Source organism: Esox lucius, chromosome 8 (assembly GCF_011004845.1).
Source record: "Esox lucius isolate fEsoLuc1 chromosome 8, fEsoLuc1.pri, whole genome shotgun sequence".
Lineage (NCBI taxonomy): Eukaryota > Metazoa > Chordata > Actinopteri > Esociformes > Esocidae > Esox > Esox lucius.
In genome coordinates this window covers 20370135-20388618 of record NC_047576.1, presented here as the reverse complement: position 1 = coordinate 20388618, position 18484 = coordinate 20370135, and the positions used below count along the sequence as shown (strand labels likewise).

At 40.5% G+C, this 18484-nt stretch overlaps 1 protein-coding gene across 1 annotated transcript; it reads left to right on the top strand.

Annotated features, from left to right (window-relative positions):
- Positions 1-8200: 8200 nt before the first annotated feature.
- On the top strand, positions 8201-17792 carry slc34a2b (solute carrier family 34 member 2b). The gene is made up of 13 exons (XM_010872126.3): positions 8201-8264; positions 9051-9100; positions 9198-9320; positions 9987-10115; positions 10453-10596; positions 10989-11100; positions 12756-12951; positions 14216-14311; positions 14681-14801; positions 15441-15608; positions 16572-16688; positions 16853-16977; positions 17066-17792. Exons 2-13 carry the CDS (start codon positions 9055-9057, stop codon positions 17615-17617), a joined length of 1929 nt encoding a protein of 642 aa, XP_010870428.2. The 5' UTR covers positions 8201-8264; positions 9051-9054; the 3' UTR covers positions 17618-17792.
- The last annotated feature ends 692 nt before the right edge of the window (positions 17793-18484 follow it).

Sequence of the window (18484 nt, the reverse complement as noted above, 5' to 3'; positions counted from 1 at the left end):
AGCTAAAGTATCTGTGTCCAAAAGACAACTTTTCAGCGGCCTTATAAATTAACCGACATGATATCTCAGACACCAAAATCCTGATTTTGATTAATTGTGGGTGAACTATAAATCCTGCAATAGAGCTCTGGCATTTACAAATGAATCAACAGAAATTTGTTAGTAACATGCAATATTCACAATTAGCTAAAACCAAGCCACCCAGCCCAGTACTCTGAGAGGGCAGAATCTGTTGCCGTGTTTTATGTTGCGGCACTCACGTCTTTCCAAAACCTTAATGTGGTGATCAGCAGTTGTCTCGGCACCTGTTGCTGTATGCAATCACTCATAGACATAGCTGTGGTCTCATGAACAGAAATTCATAGAGAAACTGTTTTGTATGTTTTGTGTTTGTTTACATTTACAAACACTGGAGTAAAACAAACGTATATATTTTGGGTTCTGCTTCAGTCCAACATTTAAACGTAGCTGTTGGTGGAGGGTGGGCAGAAAGTAAGCAGAGGACAGGTGGAGGACAGGTGGAGGGCAAGCAGAAGACAGGTGGAGGGCGGGTGGAGAGCAAGCAGAGGACAGGTGGAGGGCAGGCAGAGAGCAAGCAGAGGACAGGTGGAGGGCAGGCAGAGAGCAAGCAGAGGACAGGTGGAGGGCAGGTGGAGAGCAAGCAGAGGACAGGTGGAGGGCGGGTGGAGAGCAAGCAGAGGACAGGTGGAGGGTGGGTGGAGAGCAAGCAGAGGACAGGTGGAGGGCGGGTGGAGAGCAAGCAGAGGACAGGTGGAGGGCGGGTGGAGGGCGGGCAGGCAGTATGTCAACTGTGACCAAAACATTCTGCCACTTGAACAGGTTCTTTCCTGGTGCAGTGGCCGTCAGCAACCGGCCATCTGCTTAATAGATACAAATAGCACTATGGTCACAAGGCACCTCTAAACTGTTAATTGCACCATAGTGCATTAAAACTTAGTTCATTACCCTAAATCCAGATATACTAGTCTTATAAATCCACGTATATTAGATATTCACGGCTCATATCTCAATATCTTACATTACATGCTCCCCACTCATTTGTACAGCATAATAACCATGTAAACTTGCTAAGTAGTTTTCCATCATCTCAAGGCAGTGTGGTAGGCCTACATTGGCCTTGTTTATAGATCCAGCCACACGTGGACTAGTTGAGACGAGTTCAAATGGGGTAAAGTGTTTATGGTTTTATTGAGTACTGGGCTGGGTGGCTCTGACAGGGCAGACTCCGTGACCCTGCATGAACCATAGTGCCAACAAGACAGATTTAAATGCAGAAAAATGTATAGAAACAATAGGCCAGTTTAAAGTTTTTTTTAACTGCCAGTTTTAAAAAATAACAGAAAAAAGTGCTTGGCATCCCCTACCAATTAAGGATTTTTTGCATTGCAAACCAATTACATGTTTGTAAGCATAAGTTTAGTTTTACTTAAAAATAAAGCCAAATGTAATTTATTAAACTGTGGACAACCCAGAACTGGAATTAGATTACTGCACCCAAATGCATATATTCTTTTCTGTATTTTTCTCCTCAGTTTTGTTATATACAATGTTCATCGCAACAACTCCCTGCAGACTTGGGACAGTTGAAGTCCAAGCTATCATATTTGGTTACTAACCCTCCAAACCCAGATGGTGCAGAACCCCTGGAATAATCCATGTGACAAAATGTCTTCTATTCATCATTGAGCTTGTGGCACCAATTGCTGTTTTCAGCTCTAGCCATGAGGTTGGTTTATAATTCACAACTGCACTCTTCATTGGCCACTCAAGAACAGTGTTGCATTTACTTCTGAGCTATCCAGCATCCTTTTTAGGTATTTTGGTTTTTGGGTTGTTGTCCTGAAGGACAAGACAGATTGAGTTTTTGGACACTAATTTAAGCATTGCAGCCCTTGATAGTCTACTGATTTTGAAAACATTTAGAATTTTAGTCAGTGTGCAAATAGTCAGAGTTAACTTCTCCATGGGGATCTTGGGAGAAATGTTGGTCCAATGAAACTAAAGTAGAGATTTTTGGTAATAAAACCAGCATTGTTACTACTGAGCCATACAGAATCAACTCAAGGCCCTGTGTGTAAACATTAACCACCATGGTATAGTCGGGCATAACTGAAATGTAAATGTAATATGGAAGGCAATGTTGAATGTAGTGTACAATTCAATGAGACTTTGAGGAAAAATAGTTCATATGTAAAATATTTTGAACTCGGTCACATGATTTACTACTCTATGTCAATGATCATACCATAATCTGTTTCAATCCATCTAAAAATATATTTTATTGGAGTGTGGGTGGAGTACCAACCAAGTTGGGTAAAGGTCATGCCATGTAATGTGGGAATCCTCAAGTCATGGGGAATTTTTTATAATCCGTATAAATTACATAAAAATGTAGCACGAAAAGGTCTGGAGTATTTAAGTTAACTGAGGTGATGTGTTTGCATGGTAAAAGACATTCGTCCTTCAATCCACCCTAACCCTATTCAGATGTTCCCAACAATTCAACCTATTGTCACCTTCTTCAGGGTTAATTGGTACTTGAATCAGGTTAGTGTATGTAAAAATGTGCATTCACCCGGCCACTGGTGAGAACACTGCATAACATTGTTGTGTAATAAAATTGAAAAGATACGTGCGCTTCAATGGAATCAAAGGTGGAATAGTATGCTGTTTGTATATAGTGTTGGGGAGAATGAAAATGAGCGTGCATCTGATCAGAATCACTCCCTGGATATAGACCTTGCTCACTGAAGACCTTACTACTCTTTGTAAGAGCCAGTATGTTCTCAAAAATATTTGCATTCAATAAACACTAGCTTTTGGTTATTCTGGTTCTTGGGTAATGTTCTGTTTCTGAATTAAAGGTAAAACTGACGTTTTCAGACATTCTGGTTCTTGGGTATATCTGACATTACAAGTCCTAAAAATATACAGTACATCAGTATGTGTACAGTAAACTGTCAAATCTAAATGTATGAAACTTCCTTGTAATCATGTTCAAAGTGGCACACCTTTATTAGGCCTATCTGGTCATTAATCCACACAGGAGCAGGCCACAGATATATAGAATATCAGTTCCAGAATTGGCAGTGCCACTGTCATCTCCATGTTAAAGTAGTCAGTTATGGTATAGTTACTTGGCTGATCCTTCCTGATGACCCAGGGGAGTTACTTGACACAGTCATTGGGATGGACATGCCAATAACCAACCAGCCATCAGGTGGGATCAGCTATTTAAAGGATAACAACAAATATCTTACATCTAAATGTAAGTTATCTAAATGTAAATCGCTGGAAGTAATTGATGGACTGTCTCTCTACGTACACAACTCTCTCACTCAGAGGGACCAGGGTTGAGCTAGCACAAGTGCAACTTCATTCGCTTATACAGTTGTGCTCATTAGTTTGCATACCCTGGCATAAATGGTGAAATTATGCCATTGATTTCGAAAAAAATATTATTATTACTTTATTTTATTTAAGGATAGTGATCATATGAAGCCATTTACATAGTTGTTTGACTCCTTTTTAAATCATAATGATAACAGAAAACACCCAAATGGCCCTGATCATAAGTTTACATACCCTTGAATGTTTGGCCATCGTGACACACACAGGTGAATTAAAGGTGAATTCCCCACACCTGTGGCTTTTTAAATTGCAGTTAGTGTCTGTGTATTAATAGTCAATGAATTTGTTAGCTGTCACATGGATGCACTGAGCAGGCTAGATACTGAGCCATGGGGAGCAGAAAAAAACTGTCAAAAGACCTGGTAGGTAATGTAACTTTATAAAGATGGAAAAGCATGACAATGACCCTAAGCACAAGGCCAAGTTGACCTTCAAGTGGTTACAGCAGAAAAAGGTGAAGGTTTTGGAGTGGCCATCACAATCTCCTGAACTTAATACTCCTTAAAACAAATAATAAATTTTAAGATAAGCGATATTTTACTGCCTACCAGGGGCAATAATCATACCAGAATCTGATAATTTTAATTGCTATGATAATAGTAGAATATAGATACATATTCTTGCGATAAACTTTATTTATGACATTCCATTGGCATTCTCAATGGGCTTCTCTCCATGCCACCATTAGAACAGTAGTCACTGTCATATCAAGTGTATGTGCAGTGGAGACTGTTGCAGTGCTTGGTGCTCTTGGTAAACTCTGCAAATGCTGATGACATGGTTGCAAGCATTAAACTGCCAAACAGGGACATTGCTATGTGATGCTAGGCAGCACATGGAGGTGATCAATCTTTTAGAAGAAGACAATCAACAAGGTGCCAAGCCGAGTCAGACGATAGCAAGCATAAAGCATTGCTATGTTAACTTCTTTGTAGGGACCCTTACAATGGTTTGCCTACTATAAATGAAAGCAACCAATCAGGATACAGGACCAGCCATGGCAGGCAAACCTCGACATGGAGACTCAGTCTCAACCTTTAAGTCTTTACTGAAGACTCATCTCTTCAGTAGGTCCTATGATTAAGTGTGATTAAGTGAAGAACCTCCCCTGCTGTCTCTGCCTGGCTCACTTGTCTCCATTGGAATGCTCTGCCAATGACCGTTTTACAGGGCTGAGTCACAGGCTGATGGTCCCCTCGCTGTCTGGGGGGGGGGATTACATCATGCAAGGCTTTTTCGTGTCATACTCTGCATGAGCGGGTTGAGTCACTGAATATTTCTGTCTGGTTTTGCACTCCCCTTGTGCTTGTCTGATAGGGGAAATCTTCTCGAGCTACACTGTGCCTTGTGTCAGGACAGTTAGTGGTCTGTTGAGTCCCGTTGATGGTGGGGGTTGCGCTTGGCAAAGGCTATTACCTGCCTGGTTTGTTGTGTCCAGAGGGGTTTTTGGACCCTAGCCACATAACTGTTTAAACACTATGCCCATACCAATCACTATACCCATACCAAACATTATGCCCATACCAAAAACTGTGCCCATACCAAACACTATGCCCATACCAAATAAGCTACACAGAAGCCTACTCCTGACCCAGAACAACCTCCATAACCCCTGTGCTTATTTTGGAACTCCCACTATAAAATACCAATTGGTCTACCTTCTCGCGCTAATACTGTGTGTCTCTCTAACTCTCGCTCACATTCATAGCCCTGGGTCCATGTCTCGGGACATCCTTGCCTAACAACGCCTTTTTTGAAAGCTCAGCATTTTGCCTCTGAGGAGTACCTATTATTGACTCGCTGAACGTCTGAACGATTTGAACCTCATGAATAGTCTGGCCATAATGACTTTACATTCTTTTATATTCTCCATCTGGCACAATGGACTGAAGACCCCTTGGAGAGCACACCATATTTTTCCTAGGTTCTTGCCTTTCTAGGGATTTTTCCCTAGCAACTAAAGAATTGTATTCCATTCATTTGAAGTTGATTGGTTGCGTGATAATTACAATGTTAACAGTGTGTTAATGACAAATCAGTCACCAGTTATTTTTGTGTGTGCATGTGTGCATGTGACCTTGAAGGGAAGTTCACTGTACTCATAATAGATTTCCGATGGAATAAACAAGATAGATACCAGATCCTAAATACATTACAGACTACCTCACCGCAGCATGCAAATATCAGTGATATGAATCCAGCCACTACCAAATGGTTCTATGTGTTGGCTTTTATGGATTTTTCTTTTCAGTCAGCCAGAATATAAATTTGATTTTTTATTTTTTTTGCTTTTCATTGTAAAATAATCTTTTCATATCCTTACTAATTTTTCCAATGTTTTTTTGTTCATTATAAATACATAGATAGGCACATTTTCCACATACCCTGACCTTGTTTTGCTCTCTTGGCACACGATTTATATGGTATCATTCTATTGCTTGATAAGACTTAGAAACTCAAAACAACTTTTATTTTCACAGTAAACCCTATGATCCCAGAGCACACACATCACACAGATTTCAGTGCACCACCCCTGGATGGAGAGCATGTTGTGAGGTTAAGCCCCCCCCCACATGAAAGTATGAACCTGGTTTTATTATACATGCGAGTCCCCTCAAATATTGTAAAACCTGACAAGTTGGTCCCCAGCAGGTTTTTTCAGCTGAGGAATGGTGAGCTACACACCCCCTGATTGAGCTCAAAGGTGCCCAAGCCACAACAAAGTGTCACTAGAGCTCGATGAGGCAAGGCAAGCCAATTTGATTACCCACCAACCATAGATGGTGAAGCAAATTGCATCACCCATCGATGGAGCCCAATGGTCATTTTTAACCTTGGTCTCCCAATGATGAGACTGTGACTTTACTGCTTTGCCCTTCAGGGGCCCAGCCCATATTAACATTGAGCTGCTTCAAAAACCTTTCAGAGACTGTAGGTATGGTGCAAAATCTTAGGCCAAGAAGGATTTTAAAGCTAGTCATCTGGGCTTTGTGTTTATTTGCTTGTAAAACACTATATAACAGTACAATAGAAATAAATCACTATTAATCCAATATATAACGACAATAACAATAATGTTTTGCAAAATGTGATAAATATCTGGTGAAACCAGGCAAGTTGAATACAGAAAACACCACAGAGGTCCCAAAAAGCTGTCTTCATCTGATGACCAGTACAGTAAAGGTTCCTTGAAGGACAGAAGGAAAAGGAAATCAAGGGAGGCATCTGCTCAGAATTTGGCAGAATCATCTGGCAGCGGAGTTTACACTTTGTCCATGAGACTAAGTCTACTAACAATGTCAATTTTGATTGATTGGCAACATTGTCTTTATCTTTCAAACACTCTTAAAGGATGATTAAGACCTAGTGGGAGTGGAAGACTGCAGATGAAACACTCACATTATTAGATAGGCCACCTCATAGCCCCAATCTCATAATTGATGCGGTGTGGGATCACTTGGACAGGAAGAAAAATCAAAAAACAAAAACAAAAGTCAAAAGAAGAGTCATGGAAACTTGTGCAAGATGCTAGGAAGAATTTACCACAGGGTTATACTTGACAAATTACACAACATTCTACATTCCACCAATCTTCTAGACAAAATACTAACAGTCGGTTTTTCTCACTGGTCACTGTATTATGTATTTCAATTTTTCTTAATGTTTATTTTGTTTTCATAGACTTATTTTTCCCAAACAAATAAATACTGCTCAGTTTTTTTATTATTATTATTGCACAGTACTGTACATTGCTAACTAGAGTAAATGAATAATTTATAAAGTTCCCCTCCTCCTTATAAACCAAATGGTTTATCTGGTACAGTAGCCAAGCCTACTTTATAGGATTCATAGTTTACTATGACATACTGTTCAATTTAAACATGAAGAGTAACTGTAGTAATTATCCTGTCTTAGACTGTCCTTTCCTCACAGATGCTTTAGACTTGTTCTAATGTGGTAATTACAGCTTAACCCTTCAACCCTGTATGATTCAGTAAGAAACAGGTTATTTTAAAATGCCACATACTGTCAGAGACATGAAACAAGTGTCACCATGATGGCAGTGTACTTTATTCTGGCTAATAGTTATGACCATTCTATATCAGACATTTATCAGATCTCTGTGGTGTAGTCAAGTGTATTGCCTTATACTGTGAAACTAGAAATATATTAACAATAGCCTACATTCTTTTTTAGTTCTTAGTTTTCTACAACATCTTTCTAAACCCCGCAGAAAGAAATGTTACTGGGATTTGGGTATTTCCACTTTTCACAAATCACCACTAGAGAGCAGATTATCTCCACTCAGGAGTAAATGTACACCTGTATAAGGTCAGAATGACAACAAACGGCCTATGTGAAATATTCGTCATTTGTATACTGTAATCAGCACTCAAACAAAGTGAATAACCTTTCAGATACTTGATGTTTGGACAAGTCAGTGTTAAAATAACCCTAACCCAAAGTTATTTGTTTTACTGCAGTTCATTTGCATTTCTTCTCATCGTATTCTAAAATTGTCTGAGGCTACTGTCTGCCCGAAAAATAAGTATTAGTATAGTATCCTTTAAGAATAGTTTAATTAGCTTTTTACCTATGACACTGGTGTTTTAAAACCCCATGCCAGAGCAGTAGGAGTTATTAACTACTGTAGTTTGTTTCCCGGCTTACAATTATTGTGGCGGATCAGATAATGTCCTTCGAATCTTGGTCCAGCCTGATTCCCGCCCCAACGCTATATAAGCAGCACTCGGGACCTTGCCAGGTGTGCAGACACAGGTGAACTCTCCTCTTCATAAGGACTCCTGCAAAAACCAAATCCTCTTCTGCAGGTCCGTATTAAAAACCTTGATATGCCACACTTAAGAAGAAGATAGATAGAAGTTATTATTATATCTGCTGGTCTATGTAGCCGCTGGTCTATGTGCTTATTAGCATATTTTAAGAATTATTAATTGTGAAGCAAATGACGTGACGAGCATGTGCGTGAGTGTTATTTTTAGCCGCGTGTGCCTGGTTTTATTTTTTCTCATCATCTGCTGTAAAAACTTCATTTTACATCGATTACGTTTAATAACAAGTTTGCTATTTGTATTACTTAAATAATTGGTATCAGTTGTAATAGTTATAGCTTAGCCTAGGTCTATTATGATTTTTAACTGAATATGATCCTTAGAAAAGTTGGAGCGCTTTACTGGTTACAGAAGGCAGGGTGTATTGAAGATGGAAGAACGTTGTGTTGTATTTCTCCGTGGGTTTTATCAATGAGGACGGAAAATAGCAACATCACGATGACTTATTCCCACGAATATCTTCTCATAATTGAAAGGATAATTGTCATAATCTGTAAAGTCTTGTGACAAGCGCAAGAATGCTTTGCAATGCGTTGGAGGATACAAAAATATAATTTACAGGAACTAGGAAATAGAGGTGTTTACAATATAAAAGGACATTGTTTGTATTCCATCTAAGAGTAAATACATATTTTGAAAGTGAACTGGTCAGTGTTTGTCTCTCCATATTCAATGAAGTGAAAATAGTTTAACCTTATTCCAGTCCTATTTTTTTTTCCATGTTCTTCAACGTTTACCTTAATGTAAGTAAATTTTTCTCAACAGGGCAATGGCTCCTCGTCCAGAATCTGGAGATGGTCAATCTCCCACTGTTGGTAAACACATTATACTACTCCTTAATACATTTCACCCATGACTCTCTGCCAAGCAACTTCAATGGGATCTCCACTCAAATTTCTCCAAATCCCACAGATGAAGACGCAGGTGTGCTGCCAGCATATTCCACCATGGACCTGGTGGACAAGAACAAGGATCCAGATGGGGATGACCCCTGGAACCTCCCTGACCTGCAGGAAACTGGAATGAAGTGGTCTGGTAAGTCATAGGCTAGAATGGGTTTTAAGTCTAAATCTTCCTAACAAAGTCCTCTGTACGGCTCTGATCAAAAGTTTTGCAATGTATAGGTAATATCAGCTTGGCATTTTGAACAGGCTGTAGCCTTTTTCACGTCATACTGTAGCCTTGCTCACATATTACAATGGCCTAGCTAATCTGTTTCTGTAGCCTAGCACACCTGTTTTACTGTAGCCTAGTTCACCTGTTACTATAGCCTAGATCACCTGTTACTCTTGCCTTGTTCACCTGCTACTGCAACCTAGTTCACCTGTTACTATAGCCTAGCTCACTTATTACTCTGGCCTTGTTCACCTACTACTGCAACCTAGTTCACCTGCTACTGTAACATAGTTCACCTGTTACTGTAACCTATTTCACATGTTACTTTAGCCTAGCTTTCCTGTTATTCTAGCCTAGTTTACCTGTTACTGTAATCTAGTTAATCTGTTTTTGTAGCTTTGTTCAACTGTTACTGTAGCCTAGCTCACATGTTAATGTATCCCAGCTCACCTGTTACAGTAGCCCAGCTCACCTGTTACTGTAAACTAGCACATCTGTTTCACCCTTCACTGTGAGGAAATTTTAGGCTGTTAAAGTAAGATCTAACCAAACCCTCATCCAGTCTGCTCTAATCTGTTTGGACAGAGATTGATACCAAAGGGAAGGTTATGCGGGTTCTGACCTCCATTGCCAAGTTTTTTCTGATGGTTGGATTTCTCTACATGTTTGTCTGCTCTCTGGATGTCCTGAGCTCTGCTTTTCAGCTTGTTGGAGGTAAATGATACCACTTCAAAATATAAATGTTAGGGTTTCGTATTTTACTGAATCTTAGTGGATGCACTTAATCCAACGCAGTCATATGATGAAGTCAAAAAGATACAAAGTTATGTTTCGTATCAACTAGGGACTGATAAGGGACCTACTTAGATTATAGCTCTGCTCATCTAATGATACTGCCGTGCTGTCATGTTGATGTTACGCAGTATTATTCACATTTGCAATCCCCCATCATTTCGTTTATGGACATCTTAATGGGTTTATTGACATGTATCTATTTATGGTATGTTTCCATGGTGCATTTAGCCTTGGGTGTGTCAATGTGTTTCCATAGGTAAGGCCGCCGGGGACATCTTCCAGGACAATGAAGTGCTGTCAAACCCTGTGGCTGGCCTGGTGATTGGAGTGTTGGTCACAGTGTTGGTGCAAAGCTCCAGCACATCCTCCTCCATTGTAGTCAGCATGGTGTCTTCTGGATGTAAGTGTGCACAGACACACAAGTGCGCATGGGACCACAATATTGCAAGTGCACATAGACTGAAGTCCAGATTTGCACGCACAGAGAAATGCACATTCGCCTGCACTCATACATACACACTATGCACATTCCTGCATAATCAGAGGCAAATGGCACTTAACTGTCCCTCAGGGTTAAACTGGGATTTGGAAAGTGGGAGAAACCTACTTTCTATTTCCCAGATGTATTTAAAATGTTAAACTGCTGGCCAGTGGAAGTACAGGAGCATGGGAAGCTAGGGGAAGCTAGATCTTATTTCAACCATATGTGCAGGAGCTCAGCTCCTGCTAGCTCCCCACAAATTTTACCTCTGCTGTCCCTTACAAACTTCACCTGATGGTATGTTTTCTTAGTGTTGGAGGTCCAGTCTGCGGTGCCGGTCATTATGGGAGCCAACATTGGAACTTCTGTCACCAACACCATCGTGGCCATGATGCAGGCAGGAGATAGAAATGAGTTCCGCAGGTAAACTGGATAACCTTTTCTAAACAGTCTAAATGAATAGAAGTATACATCAACATTTTGGACCATAATTAAAAATAATTATTTAGAAAAGTGGAGAGATTATGATATTGTAAGGATCTGGGTTGTAGGTTCTGTTTTAGAAAAAGATGGCACAATGTGTGTCATGTGACTGCACACTTTAAAGGGATAGTTCAATCTACATTCATATTATAGTGAAAGTCAACATACCCTGAGTTGTTCCTGAAGTGGAGTCATTATTTTACAACAAGCCATTATTAGCATTGGAGGTCACTCACCAAGATTGTCAACAACTGGAATTGGCATTATTAGCATTGTCTAAATTCATGAATTGAAACTGTGCATCCCTAACCAAAAATGCTGCATTGCAAGCAGGAACCAACGCTAAAATACTTCAAACTCAAAAATGTTTGTCTGCTTAGTAACAAAACAGCCAGCGGAATTTGGTGACTTCAAACTAAGACTGTTGGTGTTGTTTACCTCAAAGAACCTGTCAACGTTTTATTACACTAAATAATATTTTCATTTTCATCTAAACTAATACTTCTTTGGTTTATGGGTCAGTTATGTTCACAAATGGTATCAATCTGCGTTTCTTTTCAGGAAGGGGAAGTGTCAACTTAACTTCGCAAACAACCTCTTTGCATTTGCTAGCTACTACATTATGGGATATTAAATAAACAACGCAACAGTGAACATGTCGACCCCCGTTTATGAAGACCTAACTGTAGTCAAAATTGTGTCAGTGGTGTTATCACGTGCGTTAGTGAGACTCCCCCCGTGTGGTTGATTTGGCTGCACAAAGTCCCAGGTTGCAAAAACAACCAAACAATTTGATGGCTCTCAAAAACCAATGTGTTTTGTCTCATTGGTTTTAGAAACAGATGGGTTGGGCCAGAGCAAGAACCCACATGGGTAAAGCAACATTTAGAAAATGTGTCATTGGCTTTGATACTGATTGGTTAGATATGATCCAATGACTGATGATGACATTGTTTTGTACAACACCCCTCATTTTTTACGTCACCAAAAGGACAACAATGGAAGGAGTCTTAGACTTAAATATGTAGTGAATGATAGTGCCACACAAGATATCTGCCTGGAAAGTCTGACACCCCATATGACATACACATGCGCATGCACACCAACACAAGAACAATCCATAGTCCCCTTTCCATTGTCATTGTGGGACAAAATAATAAGGTGCATTTCACAATACAATTGCTGTTCTACAATATCGTCCTAGGTAAACAGGACTCTGGGTGAACCTGGCTCCCACTGGGGTTCAGGAAGCCAAACTGAAACTCAGCTTTCCTGTACACATTTCACAAACATTCCTGCTTATACAAAGGTTTAAAAATATCTTTGGTTAACCATTAATTCAAAAGATTAGTAATTACTTTTATTATCGATATATGGTGAAAGGGGTAAGCACAATAAAGGGCTTAAGTCATCTTAAATCTACAGAGCATTTTTTTAAAGTTACTAATCTTTTTAATAAACGGTTCACCACATCAACATTTACGAACACCTTAACCAATGTGTCAACATGTGTATGGGAAAAGTTTTGCCGTTTGTCTTTCTGAAACAATCTTGGAGAGGGACAGATATGTGTAACCGAGTGTTCTTTCTTCCAGGGCCTTTGCTGGTGCCACGGTCCATGACTTCTTCAACTGGCTGTCTGTGCTGGTCCTGCTGCCTCTGGAGGCAATCACAGGCGTACTGTACAAACTCACTAAGGTTGTCATTGACTCCTTCGACATCCAGGGAGGCGACAACGCCCCTGACCTGCTCAACGTAATCACAGACCCTCTCACCAACTCCATCATAGAGGTAATAGCAGGGTTTCATCGTCTTGTTTTTAAATGAAATGTGATGTTGGTCATTAGCTTGCACCAGATAAAGCATTAGTTTTAATGTGAAATTTTTGAAAAAAATTAAATAGATGCTAACACAAGCATATGCTCCCGTTTTCAGAGATGGAAATGTTATCTTTACCTTTAGCGCATGCTTAATCTTCATCAGGAATTATAAGCCAGGGGGATAGAATCCTGAATGCTGATTTGCTGAACGCTGTGAAAGTAACCTTTAAGGAACAAGGGTATGTGTGTGGCCAATATACCATGGCTAAGAGTTGTTCTTATCAGAGTGCCTGGGTACAGCTCTTAAACTTGGTATATTGGCAATATATCACAAATCACGGAGAAGCTTAATTGCTTTGACAAACTGGTTAACAATAGTGTAGTGAATACTGATGTGATTTCATACTCACGGTATATGGTCTCATATAACACAGCTTTCAGCCAATCAGCATTCAGGATTCACACCACTGTACTGTACTGTATATCAAACCTAACTTTTCCCTGTTTTAAATAAGATGGTAGCTAGTTTATAGTAGCAGTAAGGGACCTCAGGTGTTTACATTATCACCAGCATACCACAACTAAATGCTAAGAACAGCCCTTATGTGTGTTATATTGGCCATAGTATACCCCTTATTATAAAGGGACCATATGTATTATTACTGTACTACCTGCATAAATACAAGAAGAAAGCACCAATAGTCATCTGAAGTTAATGTTTTCAGTTAACATTTCAAATGTTATTATTCTACTAAATTGTGCCACGTGTCTGAGGTATTTTAACTTTCTCGCCCATCTGTCAGTATATATTGAATGGTAATCTCCTCATGCTATCTAGATACCCATAGTACTATCCTTTCCAACACGCTCAACCACCCTGGACTAGCTTAAACTATTCCAGTCTCGTTCGTTAAGGGAAGACCTGGAGCAGAAAATCATGCCATTGTTTAAATTCAGTCTTGTGAATGTTGGAGGAAGGTTATACACAGTGCCCCTTTAAGTACACTGCCTCCATATAGGACTTTAAGTAGTCTACACTTATTTTAGTTAAAAGAGGCAACATAAAACCTTAAACACTTCACAAATATTATAACTGTAGTCATTCCGATCAGGTAGGCAGAACGTGTCATTACCCACCCAATATAGTTAACAAGATACATCACGCTGATACATTGGCAAATTTCTGTTTGCTATAAATGATAGATTATTGGACTAAAACCTTTTTTCTCTTCTAGCTGGACAAATCTGTCATCAATGGCATTGCTACCGGTGACCCAGCGGCCATGAACAAGAGTTTAATCAAAATCTGGTGCAAAACCGAGAAAATCACGGTGAGTTTAGCTAAAATATAACCCAGTCTCTCAATAAATTAGTCATCTGTTAGTCTAAAACTAGTCTGCTTTAGTGGTGCGATGCCTGACAATTTCTGAGGTATCCTACAAGAAACAAGATAACGCTGTAGTATACTGTAGTATCTCTCCCGCCATTCACTCACAGTTAATGGTTAATAGGTATTGCAGCTTACAGTGAAGCCACAGTGAAGACTGAGTCATTTGTTGCCAATATAACATGACGAAAATGGACTTTCCTGAATTAAATAAAATGTTCTTGATTGTTTAAACAGTTGATAAGGTTTTGGTTGCTTAGGTTTTGTAATAAAAAAATAATAATCTAAATATGGCTTTTATTCTCTCTTTTAGACTCTTGAGAATAAAACAGTTTCCTCAGCTGACAACTGCACAGTCGGCGCCCCCTGTTGGGTGGTAGGCAACCAGACATGGACCCAGATAAATGTGACTGAGACAATTAATCTAGAGAGATGTAAGTACAGGGACAATCACTGAACAGCCCATAACCCCATAAACATCTTTACAGAGGTACCTCAAATGTCCGGCCAACAATGTGAAACCTTAGATCACCCACCTCCCCCGTGAACACTTTCCTTCACCCCCCAGCAACAGACAAGACCACCAGACACCAGGACAATGACTTCTATTTAGTCCATGAAGTGACTCAGCACATAACCTCCCCTCACCCTCTCTACCTGCTCAAAGGCCCATTCATTCTGGCCAGCTGAAGCATGTCAATGGCCAGAGGCCAAATGACGGACTAGAGCTCACACGTTGGACACAGCCAATCAAAATGAATACCTGTATACTTGGATGTTAAATCAGCCAATCAAAGAAAGGTAATGGTTAGTCTCTCCCCTGTTGGCTGGGATTAAATCCTATTGCAATATAACACTCTACACTTGGTGACAAATCAGAGCTGTAAAAGTGTAAAAGCTTTTGGGGAAAACATTTTGACTATTGAAACACCATTATTCAAATCCTTTCCCTTGTGGTGGGAAAACATATCAAGACAGATAAATACCCTTCTCTCTAATCTCACCAAGCTAATTATAAATATAACTTCTAATCAAGTAATTTCTTTAATAACATTTGGCATCTTCCAATGCAGGCAGCCATATCTTTGCCTATTCTGATCTGCCCGACCTGGCTGTGGGACTAATCTTGCTGGCCGTGTCCCTGCTCATCCTGTGTTCCTGCCTCATCCTCATCGTCAAGCTGCTCAACTCCATGCTCAAGGGACAGGTTGCTGTGGTCATCAAGAAGGTTCTTAACACAGGTGAGCAAACCAAAAACGTCCTGAATAGAACCCTGTATATTTTTATGTAGGCTTCTTCAAAGAATAGCCCCCAAAACTCAGTTGTATAATATAAAGGTTCTTCCTAGCACTTTCTATTAACTGTTCCACCACCTTTATCTTTACAATTGAATTATTCATGATAATACATTAAATACATTGTAAGGCCTTCCTTTGAGGGCCTACATACAATATAACCTCACACAGCCGTGTAGCATCAGACCTATGAATCTCATTAAGCTGGCTTGGAAGGTAATGTATAATTCCTTTGGAATCCAGCCAGAGGCAGGATTTCCAGCAAGTGCAATTATTAATCACTTGCAACCTGTATTCAGAATGGCTGACACGGTAGGAAAGATGGAGTACTCACACTACCTCATTCATCCACACTGATACAACCATTCTAATAATCAAACAAACCATTTGGATTTCTTTATAAAACATTGGAGTATATTTTTGTATAGAATACAATAATCAAAGAGTTAATGTTAGAAGTTCTAGGTAGAACCATCAGATCACAACAGTTGTTAGTAGAATTTGCTAGTAGATAAGGATCCATCCGTAAAGAACCCCTTTGTAGTCTGATAATTTGGCCATATTCCCAATCTAATGTAATCTACCCAGGAGAATTAGCGTTCTCTTTGATTGTCAGCAGTGGTACAAGCACATCTTGACGTTTGATGAGCGACACAGCCCCTGTGCAGGATCTAAATTCCCTGCTCCTGTTACAGTACATGATGGAATAAGTTCTCCTCACGTGCCTTGGTTCTGTCACAGAATATGATGGTACAACGATCCCATAATCCTTTGTCACTTTGATGCTGACATTGAAACTAACGCTACCATTTACTTTGCTGATAGAAGGGTCATCTTGTGGTGAAAACAGTGCTGCCGTTTTAATATGGGCCAAGCTAATGTTGAACCTGCTGTGTCTTGTCTGGCCAGACTTCCCATTCCCCTTCGGCTGGGTCACCGGTTACATTGCCATCATGGTCGGAGCAGGGATGACCTTCATCGTCCAGAGCAGCTCTGTCTTCACCTCTGCAATAACTCCTCTTGTTGGTGAGCTGTTAGGACTCTTTTCTATTAGCTCATTTCATTTACTCTTCGCTGCAACCAAACATACCATTTTGTGTTGAGAGCAAATACTTGCAACCTCTTTCAGTATATAACCCTTTAATTCAGTTTTTTTTAATTTCTTATGTGTTCTCTCATTTGCCTGCCAGGTATCGGTGTTATCAGCCTGGAAAGAGCCTATCCCCTGACATTGGGCTCAAATATTGGCACAACCACCACAGCTATTCTTGCTGCTATGGCTTCTCCTGGAGAAAAACTGGCCAACTCACTCCAGGTTTGTCGTAGCAATCATTTATTTTCTATGGTGAGTCACACTGCTCTTTGTCCACTCTCACTGACTGCTGGTTGCGTATCCTATCCAGATTGCGCTGTGCCATTTCTTCTTCAACATAGCGGGAATCCTGCTGTGGTACCCCTTCCCCTTCACTAGGGTCCCCATCCGCTTGGCCAGAGCCCTGGGGAACCGCACAGCCAAGTACCGGTGGTTTGCAGCACTCTACCTCCTGCTCTGCTTCTTCCTCCTGCCCCTGGCCATCCTGGGGCTCTCCATGGCTGGCTGGCAGGTCCTGGTGGGGGTGGCCGTGCCCATTGTCATCCTCGCCGTCTTCGTCATGGTGGTCAACCTGATGCAGACACATTGTCCGCGCTACCTGCCCAGCGTGCTGCGGACCTGGGACTTCCTTCCCCGTCCTCTGCATTCAATGGCCCCCTTGGACCGCGTGGTGACGTCTGGGATGGGGTTCTGCGCCACCCGCTGCTGCTGCTGCTGCAAGTGCTGCCAGAGGACTGAGGATGAGGAGGAAGGCGGGAAGGAGAGGAAGAGGAGTTTGGAGATGTATGATAACCCAGCCCTGACCAAAGACGATGAGCAACCAGGGGCTGCCAAGGAAACCGCAAAATCAACACATCTCTAACAATCTCCTGGATTCACTGGAACATGTCTGCAACACATACAGCATCTGAACTATTTGTAAAATATTTGTAATTAATTGATTTTATTGAAATTATTTCTTCTGTTTTAACTATTTAAGAGTTTTTTCATATGTGGATATTTGTAAATAAATTAAATGTGTTATAAACTGAACACGATGTACAGTATATAATCCTATGTACAGTATTTTGACTGACATAATTTCCATTATGTTTGTCTGGACACACATTGGTGACTGTCATAGCACTTTACAGAATTGTCCCATCATCAAAACATTTAGCAAACCATGTCATTTAAAAAAATTATCCCTGAAAGCTTCTATGTGGCTGGTGGCATGGAGTGGGTAGGACATAGTTGGTAAAGGGGAGATGGTAGAGAGAAGTTGATAGAGGGGAGATGATAGATGGGAGTTTGTAGAGGGGAAATGGGAGTTGGTAGAGGGGAGATGGTAGAGGGGAAATAGTAGAGGGGAGCTGATAATGGGGAGATGGTAGAGGGGAGCTGATAATGGGGAGTTGATAGAGGGAAGCTGATAAAGGGGAGTTGATAGATGGGAGCTGGTAGAGGGGAAAAACATTGACCCCTAGATAACCCTAGGCCACACACAAAACAATGACCCCTAGATAACTCTAAGCCACACACAAAACGTTGACAATGAATCAGACTCAAAGAAAAACAGAAGTGTCATTCATGGTTGACCATGGGAATCATATCTATTAGGCGAGTTTAACAAAAACATAATATTATTAAAAACACATGACATGAGCGTCGTTAATCATGCCTACAGTGCCTGGTGGCAATCAACCACAATTTAAAGACATAAGTTGTCATCATATCATTAAATATGAAT

Excerpts from the sequence above, each read along its gene's own strand:
- slc34a2b (XM_010872126.3), top strand. The coding sequence starts at position 9,055 with ATGGCTCCTCGTCCAGAATCTGGAGATGGTCAATCTCCCACTGTTG. Across the intron at positions 10,597-10,988 it reads CAGCATGGTGTCTTCTGGAT|TGTTGGAGGTCCAGTCTGCG; the intron begins GTAAGTGTGCAC and ends ATGTTTTCTTAG. Across the intron at positions 15,609-16,571 it reads CAAGAAGGTTCTTAACACAG|ACTTCCCATTCCCCTTCGGC; the intron begins GTGAGCAAACCA and ends TTGTCTGGCCAG.